The sequence below is a fragment of the Mandrillus leucophaeus genome, unplaced genomic scaffold (assembly GCF_000951045.1).
Source record: "Mandrillus leucophaeus isolate KB7577 unplaced genomic scaffold, Mleu.le_1.0 Scaffold196, whole genome shotgun sequence".
Classification (NCBI taxonomy): Eukaryota; Metazoa; Chordata; class Mammalia; order Primates; family Cercopithecidae; genus Mandrillus; species Mandrillus leucophaeus.
Window position 1 is genome coordinate 2,555,153 of NW_012101987.1, and position 25,396 is coordinate 2,580,548.

The 25,396-nt window shown below is 43.2% G+C and overlaps 2 protein-coding genes across 2 annotated transcripts in view; one reads left to right on the forward strand and one right to left on the reverse strand.

The window, feature by feature from the left end:
• ZNF429 (zinc finger protein 429) overlaps window positions 1-10,571 on the reverse strand; it is a 37,904-nt gene extending 27,333 nt beyond the window's left edge. The window contains exon 1 of the mRNA XM_011978535.1: window positions 10,368-10,571. Within this exon, the coding sequence (XP_011833925.1) occupies window positions 10,368-10,370 (3 nt within the window). The 5' untranslated portion in view covers window positions 10,371-10,571. The remainder of the gene's footprint in view (window positions 1-10,367) is intronic.
• LOC105538628 (zinc finger protein 708) overlaps window positions 1-25,396 on the forward strand; it is a 315,682-nt gene that overhangs the window by 43,203 nt on the left and 247,083 nt on the right. The gene's annotated exons all lie outside the window — the stretch shown is intronic.

Below are 25,396 nucleotides of genomic sequence, written 5' to 3' on the forward strand. Positions count from 1 at the left end.
GGAGAATTGCTTGAACCTGGGAGGCAGAGGATGCAGTGAGCCGAGACTGCGCCACTGCACTCCAGCCTGGGGAATAAAGTGAGATTCTGTCTCAATTTAAAAAAAAAAAAAAAAAAAAAAACAAAGCCACATTACCCAACTTCAAACTATATTTCAGGGCGACAGAAACCAAAGTAGCATGGTACTGGTAAAAAGCAGACTCATAGACCAATGCAACAGAATAGAGAGCCCAGAAATAAAGCTTGCACATCTACGACGATCTGATATTCGACAAAGCTGACAAGAGGAACGTAAGAAGGATTTTGTTTAATAAATGGTGCTAGAATAACTAGCTAACACTATGTAGAAAACTGAAACTGCACCCCTTTCTTATACCATACACAAAAATATACTCAAGATGAATTAAAGACTTAAATAAAAAATACTGTATGTTGACCTAGGAAATACCATTCTAGACATAGGAACTGGCAAAGTTTTATGATGAAGGTACCAAAAGCAATTGCAACAAAAGCAAAAATTGATGAATGGGACCTAATTAAACTAAGGAGCTTTTTCACAGCAAAACAAACAAATAAAAAACAAAGAAAACCAGTCAGAGTAAACAGACAATCTACAGAATAAAAGAAAATATTGGCCGGGCGCGGTGGCTCACGCCTGTAATCCCAGCACTTTGGGAGGCTGAGGCGGGTGGATCACAAGGTCAGGAGATCGAGACCACGGTGACACCCCGTCTCTACTAAAAATACAAAAAATTAGCCGGGTGCGGTAGCGGGTGCCTGTAGTCCCAGCTACTCAAGAGGCTGAGGCAGGAGAATGGCGTGAACCCCGGAGGCGGAGCTTGCAGTGAGCTGAGATCCAGCCACTGCACTCCAGCCTGGGCGACAGAGCGAGACTCCATCTCAAAAAAAAAAAGTATTTGCAAACTATGCTTCTGACAAAGGTCTAATATCCAGAATCCAAAAGGAACTTAAACAAATTTACATGAAAAAAACAAGCAACCTTATTAAAAAGTAGGCAAAAAACATGAACAGATGCTTGTCTAAAGATATACATGTGGCTAACGAGCATTTGATGAGTATATCTTTCTTATCACTAAAAGTAGAGAAATGCAAAGAAAAATCACAATGAGATACCATCTCACACTAGTCAGAATAGCTATTATTAAAAAAGTTTAAAAAAAAAAAAAAGGCCAGGCACAGTGGCTCATACTTATAACCCCAGCACTTTGGGAGGCTGAGGCAGGTAGGATCACTTCAGGTCAGGAGTTCGAGGCCAGTCTGGCCAACATGGAGAAACCATGTTTCTACTAAAAATACAAAAATTAGACGAGCGTGGTGGTGCGCACCTGTAATCCCAGCTACTAGGGAGGCTGAGGCAGGAGGATCATTTGAACCTGGGAGGCAGAGGTTGCGGTGAGTCAAGATTCTGCCACTGCACTCCAGCCTGGCAACAGAGCAAGATTCGTCTCAAAAAAAAAAAAAAAAGAGAAGAAGAAAATGACAGATGCTGGCAAGGTTGTGGAGAAAAGGGAATGCTTATGCACGGCTGGTGAGAGTGTAAATTAGTTCCACCACTGTGAAAAGCAGTGTGGTGATTCCTCACAGGACTAAAAACAGAAGTACCATTTGACCCAGCAACCTTCTAATTGGGTATATATCCCCAAAAATATAAATTATTCTACCATAAAGACACATGCACGTGCATGTTTACTGCAGAAATACTCACAATAACATAGATATGGAATCAACCTAAATGCCTATCAACGGTAGACTGGATAAAGAAAAATATTGTATGGCTGGGCACGGTGGCTCATGCCTGTAATCCCAGCACTTTGGGAGGTCGAGGCAGGTGGATTGCCTGAACTCAGGAATTTGAGACCAGCCAACGCCACATGAAAAAACTCCATTTCTACAAAAAATAGAAAAAGAAAAATTAGCCAGGCATAGTGGCACGCACCTGTAGTCCCAGCTACAGGGACTGCTGAGGAGGAGAAGCTAAGTTAGGGGAGCTGAAGTAGAAGGATTGTTTGGGGAGCTGAGGTAGGAGGAATGCTTGAGCCAAGGATGTTGAGGCTGCAGTGAGCCAACATCATGCCACTACACTCCAGCTTGAGCGTCAGGGTGAGACCCTGTCTCCCCAATAAATAAAATATAATATTTAAAAATATAGGCCAGGCACAGTGGCTCATGCCTATAATCCCAGTACTTTGGGAGGCTGAGGCGGGTGGATCTCCTGAGGTCAGGAGTTCGAGACCAACCTGGCCAACATGGTGAAACCCCGTCTCTACTAAAAGTACAAAAATGAGCCAGGCGTCATGGCGGGCACCTGTAATCCCAGCTACTTGGGAGGCTGAGGCAGGAGAATCGCTTGAACCTGGGAGGTGGAGGCTGCAGCAAGCAGGGATCATGCCACGGCACTCCAGCCTCGGCGACAGAGCGAGACTCCATCTCAAAAAATAAAAGGAAATAAAACAAAATAAAATAATTAAAAAAATAAAAATATATATGGTGGCAGGGCACAGTGGCTCACGCCTGTAATCTCAGCACTTTGAGAGGCTGAGATGGGCGGATCACTTGAGGTCAGGAGTTCGAGACAAGCCTGGCCAACATGGTGAAACTCTGTCCCCACTAAAAATACAAAAATCAGCTGGGTGTGATGGTGCATACCTGTGATCCCAGCTACTTGGGAGGCTGAGGCAGGAGAAATCGCTTGAATGTGGGAGGCGGAGGTTGCAGTGAGCCCAGATTGCAAAACTGCACTCCAGCCTGGGTAACAGACCTAGACTCCATCTCAAAAAATAAATAAATAAAATAAAATAAAATAAATATGTGTGTGTGTGTGCGTGCGTGTGTGTGTATAAAATATATATGGTATATAAACATCATGGAATGTTGTGTGGTTATTTAAAAAAAAAAAAAAGAACAAGATCATGTCCTTTGCAGCAACATGGATGGAGGTGAAGCCCACTATCCTTAGAAAACTAATGCAGAAACAAGAAACCAAATGCATGTTCTCATTTATAAGAGTTAAATAACAAGAACACATGGACACAAAGAGAGGAACAAGCACTGAGGCCTAGTTGAGGGTGGAGGGTTAGAAAGACAAAGAGAATCAGAAACAATACCTGTTTGATGCTATGCTTAGTATCTCAGTGACAAAATAACCTACACCAAACTTCCATGACACAATTTTATCTATATGATAAACCTGCATGTGTATCCCTAGAACAAAAATAAAAGGAAAAAACTTGATTAGTTCGGGAGAGTGCTATGTAGGTGAAAAGACTGGTTTGTGCTACAGATAGTAGCCCAGGTGGGGCTGTACCGATTTATTTCTAGGTCCATGGAGGCAGGTAAGATTATGAACAGGTGGCCCAGAACTCTTTAAGTAGGTGGAGAAAAAGAGGTTGCTGCTAGAGATTGTGTCTGGGAGTAGGAACACTCCAGGAGACTTGTACACACTTTTGTGCATTTCTGGGAAGAAACACTGGGATCAGAAATGCTGTGGTGAAGTTCCTGAGGATGGTGCCTCATTCTGGGAGGGATGTGGACATGTCAATGTCTAGAGGGTGTGTGAGTGGGTGGGAATCCCGTGGTGCCACCTGTGGGAAAAGAGGGTCTATCATCAGAGATCGTTCCAAGTTTTCATCCTTTCTTACCCTAAGAAGACACCTGGAATCACAAGACAATGGACAGTGTAATGGCCTGTGTACAGGAGAGCACAGCCTCCCATTCCCAGACACCCAGAGTTTTATTCCAGGCCAGGCCTCCAAGATATCTTTTTTTCTGGTACTGAATCTGTAGTTCTCTGAGAATCAAGCAATTCTCCAGCACCAACTCATTGTCTAACATTTGAATTCTGACACCACCCAGAGTCAGCATAGACCCTGATTCAGGGCTCGGTCCCCACAACATTGTTCTCACTGCAGATGCCAGTCACAAACCCCATGGGCCCATCTATGCTTCTGAGCTTTTTAAAAATTCAGGACTTTCAAAACCTCTTTGAAGTGTAATAATTGGACAGAGCTACTCACAGAACTCAGCAAACACTGTAGTTATGTTTATCAGTTTATTATAAAAGATACAATCCAGGAGAAGTCAAACGGAAGAAATGCACAGGAAAAGAGAAGAGGTGGGAAACTAAAAAGCACATCGATAATCCTGGGAAACAGCTGTGATTAATAAAATTCTCTATCCTTTGGGTGCTCCAGAAACATGGAGCACATGGAAAGAAACACCCTTCCCATTAAGACTTAGATGGTGCTCTCTGTTCTTACCTGTCACATAAGCTGGACATAGACTGAACATTTTCTTGCTCTCATAAAAATATTAGCTGAATTTGTCTTCAGTGGTAAAAATAAAATACTTCTGTCAGAGGCGTATAAACCAGAGCTTATTGGGCTGCATTCCCAAAGAGTTAAGGCATCCTTTTTTCGGGGGGTGGGGTGGGGGGGACGGAGTCTTGTTTCTGTCACCGAGGCTGGAGTGCAGTGGCGTGATCTCAGCTCACTGCAACCTCTGCCTCCCCGGTTCAAGTGATTCTCCTGCCGCTGTCTCCTGAGTAGCTGGGATTACAGGCGCCCACCACCATGCCCGGCTAATTTTTGTATTTTTTTTAGTAGAGATGGGGTTTCATCATGTTGGTCAGGCTGTCTCGAACTCCTGACCTCATGTGATGCGCCCGCCTCAGCCTTCCAAAGTGCTGGGATGACTGCTCACGGCCCACAGTTAAGGTATTCTAAGTCGTGTAATAAGATAAGAGCTTGGCACAAGATACAGGTCATAAAGACCTTGCTGATAAAACCGACTGCAGTAAAGGGGCCAGCTAAAACCCACCAAAACCAAAACTGTCCTCACTGCTACACTCCTATCAGCGCCATAACAGTTTACAAATGCCATGGCAACATCAGGAAGTTACCCTATACGGTCTAAAAAGGGGAGGCACAAGTAATTCACCCCTTGTTTAGCATATAATCAAGAAATGACCACAAAGTGGTCAACCAGCAGCCCTCTGGGCTGCTACGCCTGTGAAGTAGCAATTGTTTTATTCCTGTTTTCTTAATAAACATGCTTCCACTTTACTCTATGAACTCACCCTAAATTCTTTCTTGCGTGAGATCAAAGAACCCTATCTTGGAGTCTGGATTGGGACCACTTTCCTGTACTTCCACATCAGACCTCACTTAAATTTATCTCCTTCCAAGAGGCTCCTGGACTTTGGGCTACCATCCGTCTGAGCCAACATACAATCCCATTCTATGTCACTTTTAAGAACACGCTGGCTTCAGGATAAAACATTCTCTGATCTATAATCTGATTTTTTACCCTCCATTTGCCATTCCCCTCCCATCTTTTTTCTAATCTTGTTTGCTCATCCCTATGAAAGAAAGCCCTTGTCATCACCTGAGGTAAGGAGTTGAGACCAGCCTGGCCAACACGGTGAAACCCTGCCTCTACTAAAAATACAAATATCAGCCAGGTGTGGTCGCGGGCGCCTATAATCCCAGCTACTTGGGAGGCTGAGTAACGAGAATCGCTTGAGCCCGGGAGGTGGAGGTTGCAGTGAGTCAAGATCGCGCCACTGCACTCCTGCCTGGGCAACAAGAGTGAGACTCCATCTCAAAAAAAAAAAAAAAAGATTAAAAAAAGAAGAAAAAAGAGAAAGCCTTTGTCTGCCTAAACTTTGCAATCCTTAACGCTCTTATGGTTGGTACTTCCTCCTGTTGCAATACTCCTTGATAATTCAATTTTCTTTTTTTACACAAATCTAACTTTGTTCTATTTTACAAAGTCTAAAAACTGTCTCAAAACAAGGACAACTTTATCTTCAGTGAGATCCTCCCAGTCCCCTTCCACCTTAATCGTAACTGCATCTGCCTGTGGGGCCCCAGCTTTCCAGGGCTCTGTAGCTTCTCTCAGGATAAAGGCTCCTTCCATGGCTGGGGTGCGCAGGCTGGGACACCTGCAGGGGAGGCTCCCCAGAAAGAACTAGCTGGACCTTAAAAAACCTTCTTTTGCAGGCTCAATATTAGCCTTAGCTTGGAGTCGCTGGGCTCAAGCTTTAATTTCCATGTCAGAGTTATTCACTTGGTCTTTGAAAAGTGTTTGAAAAATCCAGCAAAATTATTCAAACAATGTTCATATAAAAACAAGGCAATTTTGGCCTGGCACGGTGGCTCACGCCTGTAATCCCAGCACTTTGGGAGGCTGAGGCGGGCAGATAACGAGGTCAGGAGTTCGAGACCAGCCTGGCCAATATGGTGAAACCCCATCTCTACTAAAAATACAAAAATTAGCTGGGCATGGTGGCGTGCGCCTGTACTCCCAGCTACTCAGGAGGCTGAGGCAGAAGAATCGCTTGAACCCAGGAGGTGGGGGCTGCAGTCCAGCCTGTGTGACAGAGTAAGACTCCATCTCAAAAAAAAAAAAAAAAAGGCAATTTTACAATGCTTACATTTCATACCTCAATAAGAAAAGCAAAAGTATCTATTCCTTTACAAATGTATTATTTTATTATTTCCATTAAAAATCATGTAGTTGCCAGGTGTGGTGGCTCACGCCTGTAATCCCAGCACTTTGGGAGGCCGAGGTGGGCAGATCACCTGAGGTCGGGAGTTCGACCAGCCCGACCAACATGGAGAAACCCCGTTTCTACTAAAAATACAAAATTAGCTGGGTGTGGTGGCACATGCCTGTAAGCCCAGCTACTAGGGAGGCTGAGGCCGGAGAATTACTTGAACCTGGGAGGCCGAGGTTGCGGTGAGCTGAGATTGTGCCACTGCATCCCAGCCTGGGCGACAAGTGTGAAACTCCGTCTCAAAAAAGAAGTCATGTACTAGGCCGGGCACGGTGGCTCATGACTGTAATCCTAGCACTTTGGGAGGGGCAGACTGCCAGAGCTCAGGAGTTCGAGACGAGCCTGGACAACACGGTGAAACCTCGTCTTTACTAAAACACAAAAATAGCTGCGCATGGTGGTGTGTGCCTGTAGTTCCAGCTACTTGGGAGGCTGAGGAAGGAGAATTGCTTGAACCCAGGAGGCAGAAATTGCAGTGAGCCGAGATTGCACCATTGCACCTCAGCCTTCAGCGAGACTCCGTTTCAAAAAAAAAGAAAAAAAAAAAAATCATGTAGTAAACAATTAGTCATATGGGAACAATTTGTAGGAGGTACCAGGTTTCATCTAAAACATTTATCATTACACTCTGAAATAAAGATAACAGGATATAGAACAGAGATATTCACTGTCAAAAATTTACCCTGAAAAAACTACTGATGTTTTCACGAATTCATGTAACCCACCTATTATCTACAACATTTTCTTCTGGAAATGTATTCATTTTCTACAGCCAAAATGGAAGCGAGATTTTCCCTATTCTTTTCCTTGTTAACATTCCAAAATCTAAGCCTTGGAATTCTGTTTGAAATCCATAAAAAAAAATAATATGCCTGAGAAAATTCCTAAACTCACTCTAAGAAAGAAAAAGGTACATAAGAATTTTTAACAACAAAAAAAAGATTAGATTTTTCTGAAACCCACCTCTTTTATGCCCTTTGTAAATATTTTCTTACCTTTCAAGCTCTACTAATAAATTGCAATTTAGAGTTAAAAAATTGAAGTCAATATAAGTGAACAAATCTTTTCAAAGTGACAAACCCAGGGACTGGCAGTGCTGATAAGAAAACAGATGTGTCCGACTCATGTGTCGAGTTCAATCACTTGACAGATTTTCCCACCCATCTTGCTCACTTAAGTACTCAATAGCCACCCTCTCCGGAGACTCTGCACTCTGTTCCAGTGAGTGTTCCAAGTGCATTTTACTTTGCAATTTCTTGCCTCACATCACCGGGGTCAGGGTTTCTTTTGCCTTTTGAGATACCACCTTTTTTTTTTTTTTTTTTTTTCCGAGATGGAGTTTCGCTCTTGTTGCACAGGCTGGAGTGCAATGGCACGATCTTGGCTCACCACAACCTCCACCTCCTGAGTTCAAGCGATTCTCCTGCCTCAGCCTCCTGAGTAGCTGGGATCACAGGCATGCACCACCACGCCCTGCTAATTTTGTATTTTTAGTAGAGACAGCGTTTCATCATGTTGGCTAGACTGGTCTCAAACTCCTGACCTCAGGTGATCTGCCCATCTTGGCCTCCCAAAGTGCTGGGTTTGTACAGGCGTGAGCCACTGTGCCTGGCAGAGATACTACTCTTTTTTCACAAATTGTAGAGAATCTAGGGGGCAGGGACAGAAATTATTTCTGTTTTCAACTCAATACCAGCATCTGATTGGCTGACTAGCAATGTGTCTGCAAGAAAGGAAAGTTGGGCTGGGCGAAGACAATTCAAACATCTGAAGGGGTTAGGTTTTCAAAGGAAGAGCACACCAGGAAATTCCTCTGAGCCCCAGGGCATCCACCTGGTCCCTTAAGAGGCTACACTCCATACCACAGGTTGTCCTATGGGAGAGAATGACCCAGGAGTTAATATTCATTAGACAGTCTCCCAGACATAGCCATGACTGAGACCTTGGTTTATTCAGACAGTACTGAAACCCAGGACCAGGAAAAAAACTAAACGGTGGCTGAGGACACATCACCCCACAAAACTTCCAAGAAAAACCTTGATGCCAAAACAGTCTCATGAGATCTCTACGCCAAGGGAAGATAAAAGGAAAAGACACAAAGATTGTTTTACAATACAGTGTCAGAAAATTATTCCTTGCTTTCTTCTTATGGAAAATATTTATAAACAGAAAACGAATCTATTTAAATGTGCCATCCAATGCTTTGTCAAAAAATGTTTAATTAAAATACGGTATCAAAAACGTACACTAAAGGACAAATAGTTAATAGTGTGAATTAGGGAGGGGGAGTTGGCATTTGGGATTGTCAGGAGGAAATGGAAATTCTGTATTTTACTGCAAACCAGAGTCAGGCTGGAGGAATAGGGGGCGTGAGGGCAGACTTGAGACCCTGCTTAGAACACCTATGAAAAACGCAGGGGAAGATCAGTTTTGTGTAGGGAGTGAAAATAGTTAACTGCTAGGCAATTCGACTGAGGTGGCCGTAGTCCCTGAACTCCTACTTTTAAAAAATCTAACTCAAGACGGGTGCGGTGGCCCACGCCTGTAATCCCAGCACTTTGGGAGGCCAAGATGGGCGGATCACCCGAGGTCGGGAGTTTGAGACAAGCCTGACCAACATGGAGAAACACCGTCTCTACTAAAAATACAAAATTAGCTGGGCGTGGTGGTGCTTGCCTGTAATCCCAGCTACTCGGGAGGCTGAGACAGGAGAATCACTTGAACACAGAGGCGGAGGTTGCAGTGAGCTGAGATCGCGACACTGCACTCCAGCTTGGGCAAGAAGAGCGAAACTCCGTCTTTAAAAAAAAAAAAAAACTAACTCAAAAAAAATTTTTTTTTGTAAATTACTACATTGGGGAAAACAAATACAGGGTTAACAAACTATAAACTGGAATTAAGCTCTGATTACATAATCAGGAAAGTTTGTACGCTCAACATGGAAATTAAGACACTACGTAACTCTACCTAACCGATTACTGAATTCGCGTTTTTGTATCACGCACAGTCTTTCATTCAAGTTCCTCCAAAGGACCACAAACTACATCCCACAGCTGGGTGCTTTACAATTTTAGAATCACTCGTTGATTAAATTATTTAATATTTTGCGGTGACTCCCCTTTATTATTTATTTATTTAGAGATAGTCTCATTGTGTCAACCAGCCTGGAGTGCAATGGCACAATCTTGGTCTCCTGGGTTTAAGCGATTCTCGTGCCTCAGCCTACCGAATGGCTGGGATTACAGATGCCTGCCACCACACCTGGCTAATTTTTGTATTTTTAGTAGAGACGGGGTTTCACCATGCTGGCCAGGTTGTTCTCGAATGCCGGACCTCAGTGATCCGCCCGCCTCCCAGCAAACTGCTGGGATTACAGGCGTAAGCCACCGCCCCCGGCCACTCCCATAGATTTTCAATAGGAGAAAATAGGAACTGGGAACCCCACAGATCAAAGCTCTTCCCGCTCATGAACCCGCACCCCGAGTCACGATTCTCCCGTGGTTCCTGCACAATCTGGGAGAGACTGCGGAATTGCGCGTGCAGAGCTGCCCAGACAGGGCTACAGGTCAGGGCACAGTCTCTGCGGAGGGAAGAGACAGGACGCCCAGCGCCCGGCTATCAGCACAGCCGCCATCTTATGGCTGAAGGGGACTGAGGCCGAGCTGGCCAAGGAGAACTCCGGGCGCAGATCGTGGAGCTGACTGCGTGAAGACCTAAGTCCGCCACAGCCACTTCCCCAGGTTCCGGCCAGCCCCTCCCCCCCTTCTCGGGATGTCAGACCCGGCACTCACCATTTCTAGGCTGCCAGGGGGTCCTGGAGTCTTAGCTCTGGATCGCCCAATATCTGCAGGTCACAGGGTCACACAGGCTGGGCCTCTAGGAACAAAAGACACAGAAATGAAGACGAGACCTGGAGCTCTGGAGACAGTCACAGCCAAACGCCCCGCCATATCCCGGAAGCCGTCCTGTCCGCTCCAGCTGCGTGCCTGATTGGACTGTCCCCCGCCCAGCATCCCTGATTGGATGCTGTTTAAGACCCACCCCCTCAGGCCCTGAGTGACAGAAGTTGTGATCAGTTGCTGGGCTGAATGAAGAGTGACAGCCTAGCTGCAGCTTTCTCAGGCAGGCTTTCCTCTGAGCTGAGCCAGGCCCACCCTAGAGGGTGTTTGCATTGAACCTTGTGTATAAGGTCATATGCATTTATAAATAATATACTATGTGGCTAGTCACAGATGAAAATAATATAATAACAATTACTTTGAAATTTTAGCTTTTATCACCTTCCTGGCTTCTGGTCCTTTGAGCAGGCAGCCTAACATTTTAAAAAGGAGGCAGTCCTCTGAAATAAAATGTGAGCCACATTTGAATTTTTAATTTTCTAGTAGCCAAACTTTAAAAAGAAACATGAAACACGTGGAATTGATTGTAATAATGTAACCCAATATGTTTAAAATATTGTCATTTTAATATGTGAGCTACGTGGAAGGAAAATATCTTGGGCCCCCAAAATTACTAAGGAAAACTCAAGCTGGAAACTAAAGGCTAATCAGAAACTCAAAGGAATGTAACCACCTATCTGTGACCTGGAAGCTCCCTCCAGCTTCATGTCTTCCTGCCTTTGCTTCAAGTTGTCCCACCTTTCCAGACCAAACCAATGTACTTCTTTCATATGTTGATTGATGTCTCATGTCTCCCTAAAACGTATAAAACCAAGATATTCCCTGACCACCTTGGGCAGGTGTCCTCAAGACTTCCTGAAGCTATGTCATAGGCGTGTTCTCAACCTTGGCAAAATAAACTTTCTAAATTAACTGAGACCTGTCTCAGATTTTCTGGGTTCACAGCAATATGTAATTATTAAGGCACTATATATATTTTTGGAACTAAATCTTCAAAACCAACTCTGTATTTTACTTTTCTAGCAAATTGCAGTTCAGATCAGGCACATTCCAGGCACCCAGGAGCCACACATGGCCAACAGCTACCACGTTGAAGTGCAGCTCTGATGTCAGGTGGGTGGAGGCCCTGAACATCCCTTTTCTGCCAGAGGTGAGGGGACAGCCTCTCTCTACTAACATCTACCTTCAGTTCTGAGGGTGGGACAGATAGTGGCCATAGCAAGGGCAGAGGGCAGCAAGAATAAAATAACCAGAGGTAGACCACTGCTTGCCACCTGTGGTCCACCCTTCATCCAGAGATCAGACAGTGAACAAAAAATTCTGGGGCCCCAGGAGAAGAAAACTCTGTTTTCAGGTCTGGATACAGTCTTAACCTCCAACTTTTAGATATGAAGAAAACAAATTAAAGGCAAACTTATTTTGCTATTTGGCCTTGGCCCTAATGGTCAGGCTGTGATTATCTGTTTTCTCCTGTGGTGTGGGGTACTGTGTGAGTAAAAGCACCAATCACACACATACATGTCTACCTGTATTTCTGCATTACCCAACATTGTCTTAGAAGACATACAACTTCAAATCAGGAGGAAAAAAAAAAAAAGTCAGTACCTTTAGGGTGTCCACTGTCAGAAGGTAACTAGTAATCAACCTGTCACTGAATCCTGGCATTCCATCTGCACAGGGTACATGTATTAGTTAGCTATTGCAGCATAACAAACCATCCAAAACTTATTTGCTTGTAATTGAGATGTTCAGCCATTTAGGCTGGGCTCAACTGAGCTCCTTCAGACGTGTACCATCAGCTGTCTTTTCACTAGGCAGCTGTGTTTCTGGGGGTGAGCTTCTGCTTCTGGGGCTGTCAACAGGGGCACCCTGCTTCTCCTCCCCTTATTTTCCACCTGGCTAACATGGGCCGTCATGGAGATGGCAGCATCCTGAAAGAAAAACAGAAGCAGTCAAGACCATTGGAGCCTAGGCCCCAAACTAGCACATTATCATGTTCACAGCTTTCTACTGTCCTGAGCAGGTAAGGTCAGCCAGATCTATGGTTTGGAAAACAAATTCTGTATTTCAATGGCAACAGCTGTGAAAGCACCTGGCAATGGATATAGGAGGCATGAAAACTTGCTACAATTTTTGCAATCAGTGTCATTCTGCCTTTTTTTTGCATATGTGGTTCATACAACCTCTTTCACATCAAGAAACTTGTCCAAAGAACCACGGCTACTAACTGGCTGGGCTGAGACTCAGTATCAACTGTTTTGTTTTTGTTTTTTTTTAAGATGAAGTCTTGCTCTGTTGCCCAGGCTGGAGTGCAGTGGCACAATCTTGGCTCACAGCAACCTCCGCCTCCTGGTTCAAGCAATTCTCATGCCTCAGCCTCCTGAGTAGCTGGAATTACAGGTGCATACTACCACACTCAGCTAATTTTTTATTTTAGCACAGATGGGGTTTTGCCATGTTAGCCAGACTGGTCTCATACACCTGACCTCAAGCAATTCACCTGTCTCGGCCTCCCAAAGTGCTGGAATTACAGGCGTGAGCCACCGCACCCCGCCTTCAGGATCAACTCTCTGACTCCAAAGCCCGTGCACCTCCATAGATCAAACTATAATACTAAAGTAGCTGCCCTAGGCCTTTGAAATCCTGGAGAGTGAAACTTCTAAAATAGAAGCCAGATTCCTTTTATATTTGTGTGCATATAGCACTGTTTATTATTGAGAATAATCTTGTCAAGAAATTGCAGAAGTACATGGTGGCTCACACCTGTAATTCTAGCACTTTGGGAAGCTGAAATAGGAGAATCACTTGAGCTCAGGAGTTCAAGAGCAGCCTGGGCAACATAGTGAGATCCAGTGTCCATGAAAAAAAATTAAAAATTAGGCATGATTTTGCATGCCTGTAGTCCCAGCTACTCAGGTGGCTGGGGCAGGAGAATTGCTTGAGCCTGGAAGATTAAGGCTTCAGTGAGCCATGATTAGTTATACCACACTCTAGCCAGGGTGGTAGAGTGAGACTCTGACTCAAAAATAATAATAATAATAATTATTATTATTATTATTATTTGAGAAAATAGCTGTGGAATGAGTTTAGAAAATCAAAGCTCAATAACACATTATTTATTTTCAGTACTAAAAAACTTGAAAATTTGTAAAAGAAGAAAACTTTAGAAAAATTAAATTTAACAGAGTTTAAATGAAAAAATCGTGATTTGCAAATCAGGTAACCTATGGATCCAGAGTAGGCTCGGAGAGACTCCAGCACAGCCACATGTTGGTAAAAGATTTATGAACCAGAAAAGCAAAATGACATATAGAAAATGGAAGTGAGGTTCAGAAACAGCCAGATTTATTACAGCTTAAGATTCGTCCTATTTGAACACTAAGTTTACTATGTAAAAAAAAAAAAAAAAAAATCCTGTTCACCAAAATTAAACATAAAAGAGGGAAGCTTTAGGCTATAACTAATTTAACAATTTCTCTCTTTTGTCGTCTTCTCAAGTTTGAGACCAAAACTTTAGACATTAATATCACTTTGTCACCATCAAAAATGTACTTATTTGGACTCAAATCTGACTGTGAAATAGCAGAACTGTGGGTTTGTAAAGTGGAAATAAAAACTTCAGCTTATTATTTTGAAATGATTTTTATTTGTTTTTTAAAGTGTTAGAGTACAGGGACCTCCTTGTGTTGAAATCTGCTATTTACAGAAGAAAAATAAAACCTGGCCAGTTTTAGAATCTACCTATTGCCTTACATTTTTAGTTTAATTATGTCACATCTAACATGAGTGACTCATTTTGGTTTGGTTTGGACCTAGTGCATAAGCCCAGTCCAGAATTATGGCCTCCAATAGTTTTCTTTAAAAAATTCCCCCTATTTGGTTAAGTTCTTACATAGGTCATAGTGTGACCAAAACTCGGTTCTTTAGTGCCACTCTCAGTTTCCACTATTTTTGTTTTTTGTCCTTAGCATGTCATTCATAGGTTGTGGTGTCTTCATAGTCACATATGTCTTTGAGTTTCTATCATTCTAGTTAAAGAGAGACCATTTGACATTCTACAAATGACTATATTCAAACGTTTATATCTTTTGAGAGAATACAGTGCAGTAGGAAGATTACTAATTTGACTATCAGGAGGATAATACCAAGAGTTTGAAGCATGCTTTTTAGCCAGGGTCCCCATGAACAACCAACTAAAATTAAATAGATCAAATAATTAGCTAGATAAATGGTCTACTCATTTCATCTAATCAGCCTGTTCATGAATCATCTACAACTGCATCTCTATAATACCTGCTGTAGTTCTCCATAGGCAGCTATTAGCAACTGCACAGATATATATTTATCCAGTAAGTAATCAAAAGAAATCATATTTGGCACAACTTTGTGAGAAAATTTAAAGTCTATTGTGTAAGCATAGCCTTTATGGTATAATCTGCTATAGAGCTCTATTGAGAGGGATAAATTTGTAACCATTGCCTCATTTACTCTAAACAATGATACCCATTCAGAAGAGTAATGGCCTCCGGGCAATGCTCTTTAACCTATTCTGAATAAGTTCTTTTTAATTTATGAAATAGGTTAAGAGCAGTGGACCAATATTCTGTTTTTGGTATTGTGAGAAAACAAATGTTTCATTAAAACTTCTCACCCACATTGGCCCTTCCTCTTTTACCTTTCAAGGAATAAGTTTCCTCATATATAATGTTGACTATAAAATTCTCTACATGTAAGTATACCCCCATGAGTGCACACAAGAGACCACTTTTTAAAATTTCTGTTGTCTGTAGAACCATAAACAAACTGTGAACTAAGAGTGTCGTGATAACGAGATGTCTTGATTTTTGATCTTGTGAAAAAAAGCTGTCTACATGGAGACGGCCATCTGCTTTTGAGGACAAACTTTCCTGGTTAGCTTTACCTTAAAATCTCCTATGGGTTTACAATGGCAAGAGTTTGGAGGGGCTCTTCTAAATTGTGAGATTATCAATCCAATGTTCAAGGTCTTGAAGTCTTGCTTCAGGGTAGGTGGCAGGCAGATTCAATCTCTGGGTTCTTGATTATAAAGGGTTTTACTCTCCTCAGTCAGTAGACTAGTAAAGGCTTTCTTCACCTGGTGAAAATGTGCTCTACCATCATGCATTGAAGCCTTGTTGAATTTAGTAATGTTAGACTTTAATAGCAGAAGACGCATGAGGTTCTATTATGCACATAGGCCTTCTAATGGCTATTTTATAAGGGTCAACATATTTTTTCCATTCTAAGTAAATCTGCAATTACAAAAGCAATCCAGTCAATTTAGTTAGCTTTGCTCAATACTATTGTATCTGTAATACTGTGGCAGGCCAGACCTCACTAACAACTGTTTCAGTACTGACTGAGTGGTTAAGTAAAGTATTAAAAGCCAGTGACCAGCCGGACGTGGTGGCTCACGCCTGTAATCCCAGCACTTTGGGAGGCCAAGGCAGGCAGATCACGAGGTCAATAGATCGAGACCATCCTGGCCAACATGGTGAAACCCCATCTCTACTAAAAATACAAAAAAATTAGCTGGGTGTGGTGGCACACATCTGTAGTCCCAGCTACTTGGGAGGCCGAGGCAGGAGAATGGCTTGAACCCTGGAGGCAGAGGCTGCAGTGAGCCAAGATTGTGCTGCTGCACTCCAGCCTGGTAACAGAGTGAGACTCCGTCTCAAAAAAAAAAAAAAAAAAAAAAGCCAGTGACCTTATACAAAGGCTGGGATGTAACAAAAGCCCATCAAGAGTTTCGCCTAGGCCTTTCCTGGGCCTTATAGGATTAAACAAGTTTTATTGGGGGTCTGAAGAAATTCCCCAGGCCTCCACAAACAAGTTTATTGGAGATCTGAAGGAACTCACCAAACCACTGTGATTTAGCAGGAGACAAGATAAGGGTAATCACCCCAGCACCTAGACCCATTTAGATTAAGTAAATTTACTGAGGCTGCGGGGGAAGGTCTTCAAGACTCAGACCTTAGTTACAGATTAAATAAAGGAAGTTCATCACTTATCTCTTTAGTTGAATGCACTTTCATGTAGACATATAGCTTAGAAGGTACATAAGCTCTGGAAAACGTTGTAATTTTGAGTTGGTCTCGTGATAATTTCCAGGCCTTCTCCCTGTAACCGGTTGCAGAAAGAAAACTCTCTTCCTCCCCAGTTCATCTGCATCTCGTTATTGGGCCGTGAGAAATAGTAGCCCGACCCTCAGTTTGATCCAGGAACAATACCTTATTTAACAGTTTTACAACATGTCTAGTGAAATAAGTATCTTGATCATTAGAGACCTTTCAGAAATGTCCCATGAGAAAAACGTATTTTCTAATATTCTTTTAGCTACCATTATAACATCAGCCTTCTTGCATGAGAAAGCTTTTATACTATCAGAAAACATGCATTAAAAATGACAACTGTATAAAATTTCTGTGTAAGTGCTTAAATAGCCTATTAGATAGCAGAAATGTACACGAAGTTTTGATTGTTTCTCAGAATATAAAAAAAGATTGGTCTTAATCTGTTTTAGTAATTTGGAATAGTCACCACACACACACACACACACACACACTTAATTCATATTTAATTTAGGTTGTTTTCTCTTCTGTGATGAGTAATGGAATGCAGAGCTTTTAATAATGGAAGTTTTAAGAAATCAAGAATAAACAAATGGCTTACTGGCTGTCTAGGTTCTTTATGAGTCCACACTTAACATTAAATTTATGTCCTTTTTTTTTTTCTTTTTTGAGACAGAATCTCCCTCTGTCACCCAGGCTGGAGTGCAATGGCACGGTCTTGGCTCACTGCAACCTCCAACCTCCTGGGTTCAAGTGATTCTCCTGCCTTAGCCTCCCAAGTAGCTGCGATTACAGGCACTCGCCACCACACCTGGGCAATTTTTGTCTTTTTAGTAGAGACGGAGTTTCACCATGTTGGCCAGGCTGGTCTCAAATTCCTAACCTCAGGTGACTCACCAACCTCGGCCTCCCAATGTGCTGGGATTACAGGTGAGCCACTGCACGCTGCTAATTTATGTCATCTTAAATACCAGGTTTGTTTCTCCAATTTAGGGGCATAGCACTGATAACTGAGGGGTTATCATAGGTAATTTGATTTAGGCCACAGAGTTTATTCAAATGGCATATCTAAAAAATTTCAGTACTGGCTGATTCAGCATAATATGTGGCAGAATATTTTCCTAATATTTAATTAATTTTTGTTTTGCCTGGGTTAGCAGTTCTCTTCATTAGAATCCAAACAATCCTTACCTAGTCAAAACAATATGATTCTAAAATGATCAGAAACCTGTACTCCACTTGTCTGGGCCCTTTCCATCTTTTAATGAACCTCCCTAGAGATGCAATAATCTAGGATGGTGTATGCTTTCGAAGTTTTTAGAAACTATATCAGAATTAAACCATTAAGTATGGAAATAAACGGTTATGAAGAAACAAAAAGATATCTGTGGCCCACAATAACTTACCACAATAACCTAATTATGACTACTAGCATATACTCAGATATATTAGATTTTTAGAAATTTTATACAATTTTAAAATAAATATTAAAAACATATTTATTAAAATATAAGTTGAAGCAGGTCAAATATTATTTTTAATTTGAAAACCCTTCCCATGTAATTTGACATATCAAATAATTCTGTTCATTACTTTTTTGGATGCTGCATTGGCCCTCTGCAGAATCCAAAAGTTAGGGGTCAATAATAAACAATTTTTAAGCTGATATTTGACTTTAGGAAGCCTGTCAAATATATCAAAATTAAAATACTTTCTGATATTTGGGCTGGACACAGTGGCTCATGTCTGTAATCCCAGTACTTTGGGAGACCGAGGTGGGCAGATCACTTGAGGTCAGGAGTCTGATACCAGCCTGGCCCACATGGTGAAACCCCACCTCTACTAAAATTACAAAAATTAGCCAGGTGTGGTGGCACATGCCTGTAATCCCAGCTACTCTGGAGGCTGTGACACAAGAATCCCTTGAACCTAGGAGGTGGAGGTTGCAGTGAGCCGAGATCGTGTACTACTGCACTCTAGCCTGCGTGATAAAGCAAGACTCCATCTCAAAAAAAAAAAAAAGACCAGAAACCAGAAACCAGAGTCCCTGCAATGGTGATGCATCAGTCTGGGGTGCAGTAGTGACCAGTTAGCAAGGCCTTGGCTGTGTAAACAAAAAGGTATCTGAGACAGGTCTCAATCAATCGAGAAAGTTTAGTTTGCCAAGGTTAAGGACAAGCTCGTGACACAGCCCCAGGAGTTCCTGACAACATGTGTCCAAGGTGGTAGGGGTACAGCTTGCTTTTACACACTTTAGGAAGACATGAGACATCAATCAATATGTGTAAGATGTATATTGGTTTGGTCTGGTAAGGCAGGATAGCTTGAGGTGTGGGCTTCCAGGTCATAAGTAGACAAGACACAAAGGTTGGATTCTTTTGTGTCCTTGATCAACCTTCCACTGAATATACGATTTACTGTGGCTCAGTGAATCTGCAATTTTTTTTTTTTTTTTTTGAGATGGAGTCTCACTTTTCCACCCAGGCTGGAGTGCAGTGGCGCGGTCTCAGCTTACTGCAACCTCTGCCTCCTGAGTTCAAGCGATTCTACTACTTCAGCTCTCCCTCCCTCCCCACCCACTCCAGTAGCTGGGAGTACAGGCATATGCCACCATGCCCAGCTAATTTTTGTAATTTTAGTAGAGACAGGGCTTCCCCATGTTGGCCAAGCTGGTCTCAAACTCCTGACCTCAGGTGACCTGCCCACCTCAGCCTCCCAAAGTGCTTGGACGACAGGAGTGAGCCACTGAGCCTGGCCTGAATCTGCGTTTTTAAATTAACAATAGGGCAGAGGGAGTAATCAGATATGCATTTATCTCAGGTGAGTCTCAGAGGGATGACTGAGTTCTGTTACCTGTTCAGGAGGAATTTTCTTGTGGGCAAATTGTGAAAAAGGTATGTAGCTTTTTTTATCTTTGCAACTATGTTATTTAGAAATAATATGGGACGCACGTTTGCCTGACATAGTTCCCAGCTTGACTTTTCCATTGGCTTAGTGATTTTGCCGTTTTGAGATTTATTTTCTTTTTAAAGCAGGGACCCCTTTTATTTTTATTTTTTGCCTGACATAGTTCCCAGCTTGACTTTTCCATTGGCTTAGTGATTTTGCCGTTATAAGATTTATTTTCCTTTTAAAGCGGGGACCCCTTTTATTTTTATTTTTTTGAGATGGAGTCTCCCTCCCTCCCTCCCAAACTCCCTTGCCCAGTTTGGAAAACACTGAGGTGATCTCAGCTCTCTGCAACCTCTGCCTCCCAGGCTCAAGGCGATTTCTTGCCTCAGCCTCCTGAGTAGCTGGGACTGCATAGTAGAGACAGGGCTTCCCCATGTTGGTCAGTCTGGTTATCTAGTTTATCTGTTTTTTATTTTATTTATTCATTTATTTTTTGGGACAGAGTCTTGCTCTGTCACCCAGGCTGGACTGCAATGGTGAGATCTCGGCTCACTGCAACCTCTGCGTCCCGGGTTCAAGCAATTCTCTGCCTCGGCCTCCCGAGTAGCTGCGATTACAGGCACCTGCCAACACACGCGGCTAATTTTTGTATTTTTAGTAGAGACAGGGTTTTACCATCTTGGCCAGGCTGGTCTTGAACTCCTGACCTTGTGATCCACCCTCCTCAGCCTCCCAAAGTGTTGGGATTACAGGCATGAGCCAGCATGCCCAGCCACTTATTTTATCTTATTTTTTGAGACAGAGTCTTGCTCTGTCACCCAGGGTGGAACGCAGTGGCATGATATTGGCTCACTGCAACTTCCGTCTCTTGGGTTCAAGCGATTCTCCTGCCTCAGCCACCTAAGTAGCTGGGATTACAGGCACCCGCCACCATGGCCAATTAATTTTTGTATTTTTAGTAGAAACAGTGTTTTCCCATGTTGGTCAGGCTTGTCTCAAACTCTTGACCTCAGGTAATCCACTTGCCTCAGCCTCCCAAAGTGCTGGGATTACAGGCATGAGCCACTACACCCCACCTAGTGTATCTGTTTAGACAGAATAAAACAAGATATCTATTCATAAGTAACAAATATAGGTTAATAGAAAACTCAAACACAAATATAACTAATGCTATATCGTTCAGAATAGCCCATTCTAATTATTTCATTTCTCATTTGCTAAAATTCAAATAAACTTTTTTCATAATTTTACAATGTATCTTAATGTCAGAGGCATTTAAACCAGAGTGACTCTATTTTGAATAGTGGCTGAGTAAATCGAGGTTGAGACCTACAGGGCTGCATTCCCCGGAAGTTAGGCATTCTTGGTCACAGGCTGAGATAGGAGGTCAGCACAAGATACACTGCACTTAGCAATTTGTCACAATCTTCTCTGTTAGCAAGGTGCAGGCAGAAAAGAAGAGTCACATATTTAGGTCATGTGTCATAGGCGGTCATAGCAGAGATAAGTCATTTGTGGGAACGGTCAAGAAAGGAGCTCCCTAGCCGCTAGGTGTTGAGCCCAGCTATACATCACAATACCCAAAATATGTGAGGCCCAGGAAAAAAAGACAGTCACATCACCTAGGTGCTGGGTCCAGTAATATGTCACAATCACCTTTTTCGGCAGGTTCCAGTCAAAAAACGAGTCACAACACCTAAGTGATAACAAACAGATAGGTCATAACACCCTTCTGAACAGAGCCTATGCAGGAAACTCATATTACTTATGTGCTGGGTCCAGTGTTAGGATCACAATCCCCCCCTTTTACAGGATTCAGGAAGAAAAAAAGAGTAACATCACTTAAGTGATAAACAAAACATATGTCATAATTGCCCTATTAGCAGGGCCTATGCAGGAGAATCATATTACCTAGGTGTTAGACCAGCCATATTTCAATAGACACAATGTATGCAGGGCCCAAGGAGGAGAGGAGAGTCACAACACCAAGGTGCTGGGTCCAGTGATATGTCACAATCACCCTTCTTGGCAGGTTCCAGTGAAAAGACAAGAGTCATAACACCTAAGTGATGAACAAAAAGATATGTCATAATACCCTTCTGAACAGAACCCATGAGTTAGAGTCATGTTACCTGGGTCTTAGACCCCATCATATATCACAATATACAATGTATGCAAAGCCCAGAAAAAAAAAAAAAAAGTCATATCTCAGGCAGAGCCCAAGCAGTAGAAGAGAGTCACATCACCTAGGTTCACAGATCCTGAAATATCACAGTACCCTCTGAGAAAAGAGCCCTGGCAAAAAAGTCACATCATCTAGGTGAGAGGCCCAGAGATAATGTCACAGTGTCCCCTGTGAGTAGTGTTGGGAACAGGTCCCCAAATCTGGTCATAAAAAGGCCCAAAACTGGCCACAAACAAAAGCTCTGCAGCACTGTGACATGTTAGTGATGGCTATGACGCCAATGCTGGAAGGTTGTTGGTTTACCGGAATGAAGGCAAGGAACACCTGGCCCACCCAGGGCGGAACACAGCTTACCGCGTTCTTAAACCACAAACAATAGCATGAGGGATCTCTGCCTTAAGGACATGCTCCTGCTGCAGATAACTAGCCAGACCCATCCCTTTATTTTGGCCCATCCCTTTGTTTCCCGTAAGGAATACTTTTAGTTAATCTATAATCTATAGAAACAATGCTTATCACTGGCTTGCTGTCAATAAATAAATCTCTGGGTAAATCTCTGTTTGAGGCTCTCAGCTCTGAAGGCTGTGAGACCCCTGATTTCCCACTCCACACGCTATATTTCTGTATGGTGTCTTTAATTCCTCTAGCGCCACTGGGTCAGGGTCTCCACGACTGAGCTGATCTCGGGAGAGTAGGGCTCAGAAGAAAGAGAAAGATCACATAACCTAAGAGCTGGTTCCACCTACATATCACAACCAACCAGTGGGCAGGGCCAAAGCACGAGAAGAGTCGCATCACATAGGTGCTAGGCCAAGTGATATGTCACAATCCCTACTGTGGACAGGTCCCAGGGAGAAGAGGAATGGGACCAAGAGATATGTCACTAACCCCTGTAGACAGGGACTAGGCAGAACAATCACATAGCCTGTGGGCTGATCCCAGGGATAAGTCACTCTCTTTCATGGGAGCATGACCATGGCAGGAAAGAAGAGTCACATTATCTAGGTGCTGGGCCCTGTGATATGTCGCAATCTCTCCTATAGGCAAAATCCAAGTAAGAGAGTCACATCACATAGATGATGGATTCACAAATATGGTACTATCCTTGTTGGGCAAAAGGTGTTGACTCTTGAGCAGGGTTCAGGCAGAATAATCACATCACCTTGGTTCTGAGCCCAACAATATGTCACAATGTCTGATGAAAAAATGCCAAGGCAAAAATGTAACATCACCTTAGTGTTCGGCCCAGCAGTACGTCACAATGTACACTGTAAGCAGAACACATGTAGAAGAATTATATCAGCTAGGCACTGGGCTCAGTGATAACTAACAATCCTTTCTATGAGCAGGGACCTGGGAGAAAGAGTCACATTACCTGGATGATGGACACACAGATAGATCATAAGGCTTCCTGTAGGCAGGACTCAGCAAGGACAGTTATATAACCTGGATGTTGCAAATGGCAATATGTCACAATGGCCCATAAAGGCAGTTACGTAACCAGGGCGTGGGGCCCAGTGATATGTCACAATGCCCCATGTGGGCAGTGCTGCGGCAAAAGTACAGAGTCACACCACCTAGTGTTGGGTCCAGCAATGTATCACAACCTGATCTGTGGACTAGGTACCAGGCAGAAAAGTCAAGTCACTTAGGTGCTGGGCAGAGGTGTATGTTACAGTCATGGTTGCAGGAAAATGTAGGGATAAAATTAGCAATCCTGCCGTGTGTGGTGGCTCACGCCTGTAATCCCAGCACTTTGGGAGACTGAGGCAGGTGGATCACATGAGGTCAGGAGTTTGAGACCAGCCTGGCCAATATGGTGAAACGCTGTCTCTACTAAAAATACAAAAAATTAGCCAGGTACTGTGGTGGGCACCTGTAATCCCAGCTACTCAGGAGGCTGACGTAGGAGAATCGCTTGAACCCAGGAGGCGGAAGTTGCAGTGAGCCGAGATTGCGCCATTGCACTCCAGCCTGGGCAACAAGATTGAAACTCCATCTCAAAAAAAAAAAAAATTTAACAATTCCACACGTGTCCCATTTCTAGGTATTAGAGTCAACACTTTCTGTATGTTGAGTCTGAGTACACAAGTGACAATCTCAATGGTGGACTGGATACCTGCATGAGAGCCTCAATCTTTGCAGGGGACTGTGTCCCCTTAGTGGACTCACAGCCTCACAGATATGCTGAATCTTGGCCTGACAGTCACCAGCCCACATGTGGACCGAATCCATGTGTGAGAGTCCATTTTCCAACTTTTGGCTATCTCTGGGTGTGAGATTCAGAACTTCAATAGTGAGCTGTGTTCATATGAAAAGATGACAATCTTTACTGTTGGCTGACTGTGTGTATGAGTATCACAATGTCACCTGTGTGCTGGGCCCTGTTACAAAACTGTTACCATCTGAGGGCTTTACACAATATGCATGATAGTCACAATTTGCTCTGAGAATTCTGTTCTAGTATGAACTGATAATCGTACCTATGGACCTAAGCCCATGTGTTAGAGTCAACATCTCCAATTGGCGAGGTCCAGAGAGGACAGTCCTCACCTGCCTATGAGCTTTGTTTTGAAATGAGTCACCACTTTGACTGTGGTCACATGATCACATATGACAGTCACAATTTTTACTGTGGACTACATCGATGTGTGAAATTCAGGATCTTTCCAGCGGGCTCTGCCCATCTGTGAGGGTGACAATGCCAACATTTGGTAGGTTGTTCGTATGAGAAACACAGTCTCACCTGTGTGCTTGACCCTGTGACGACACTCTCTGTACCATCCAAAGGCTTTAAACAAACTCTGAAAGAATGGTTATGCTTTATGATGTTCTCACCTAGAGAAGACCCAATAATTTACCTGTTTCTCTAGGTTTAGCTACAAGTGCCAGTATCTCCCCTACTGGCTGATTTGTGGTACGAGTGTCATCATCACAACTGTGAGCTGGGCTAAAGTATATGTCACAATCCAACCTGTGAGTAGAAAGCAAATGAGAGAATAACATCACCTGGGTGCTCGGTCAGGAATATATCACAATTTTTCCAGGGAAGAAACCAGGCATATCGCTTGGTTGCCTGGCCAGGGTTCTGTTACCCTAAAATTCCCTCCTGAAAGCAAGGCACAGACATCAAAGTCACATCACTTGGGTAGTGGGTCCGGCTATGTCTCTCTGCAGGCAAGGCTGGGCACAAAATATATACCATCTGGTTGCTGAACCCAGAGACATGTCACAATGTTCTGTATGGGCATGGTACAGATGGAAGACAGTCACGCCTCCGAAGTAATGGATGCACAGATATGTAACAAAGGCCTCCTGTGGGCAGGGCCCAGGCAAGAGCCTTTCACCCATTTGCTTTGACCCGGCAATATGTCATAATACCCAAAATACAATAGGCCCAGGTAAAAAAAGAAAGTAATATCACCTAGTTGCTGGGTCCAGTGATATGTCACAATCCCTTCTTTTTACAGGGTTCAGGTAGAAAAGGAGAGTCATATCACTCAGGTGATAGACAAAGAGATATGTCAGAATTCCCCTGTTAGAAGGCCGCGTGGAGAGGAGAGTCAAATCACCTAGGTGTCGGACCTAGCCATACTTCAATATACAGAATGTACGCAGGGTCCAAGCAGTAGAGGAGAGTCACATAACCTTGTTGCTAGGTCAAAAAATATGGCACAGGCTGGGCGTGGTGGCTGATGCCTGTAATGCCAGCATTTTGGGAGGCCAAGGTAGGCAGATAACTTGAGATCAGGAGT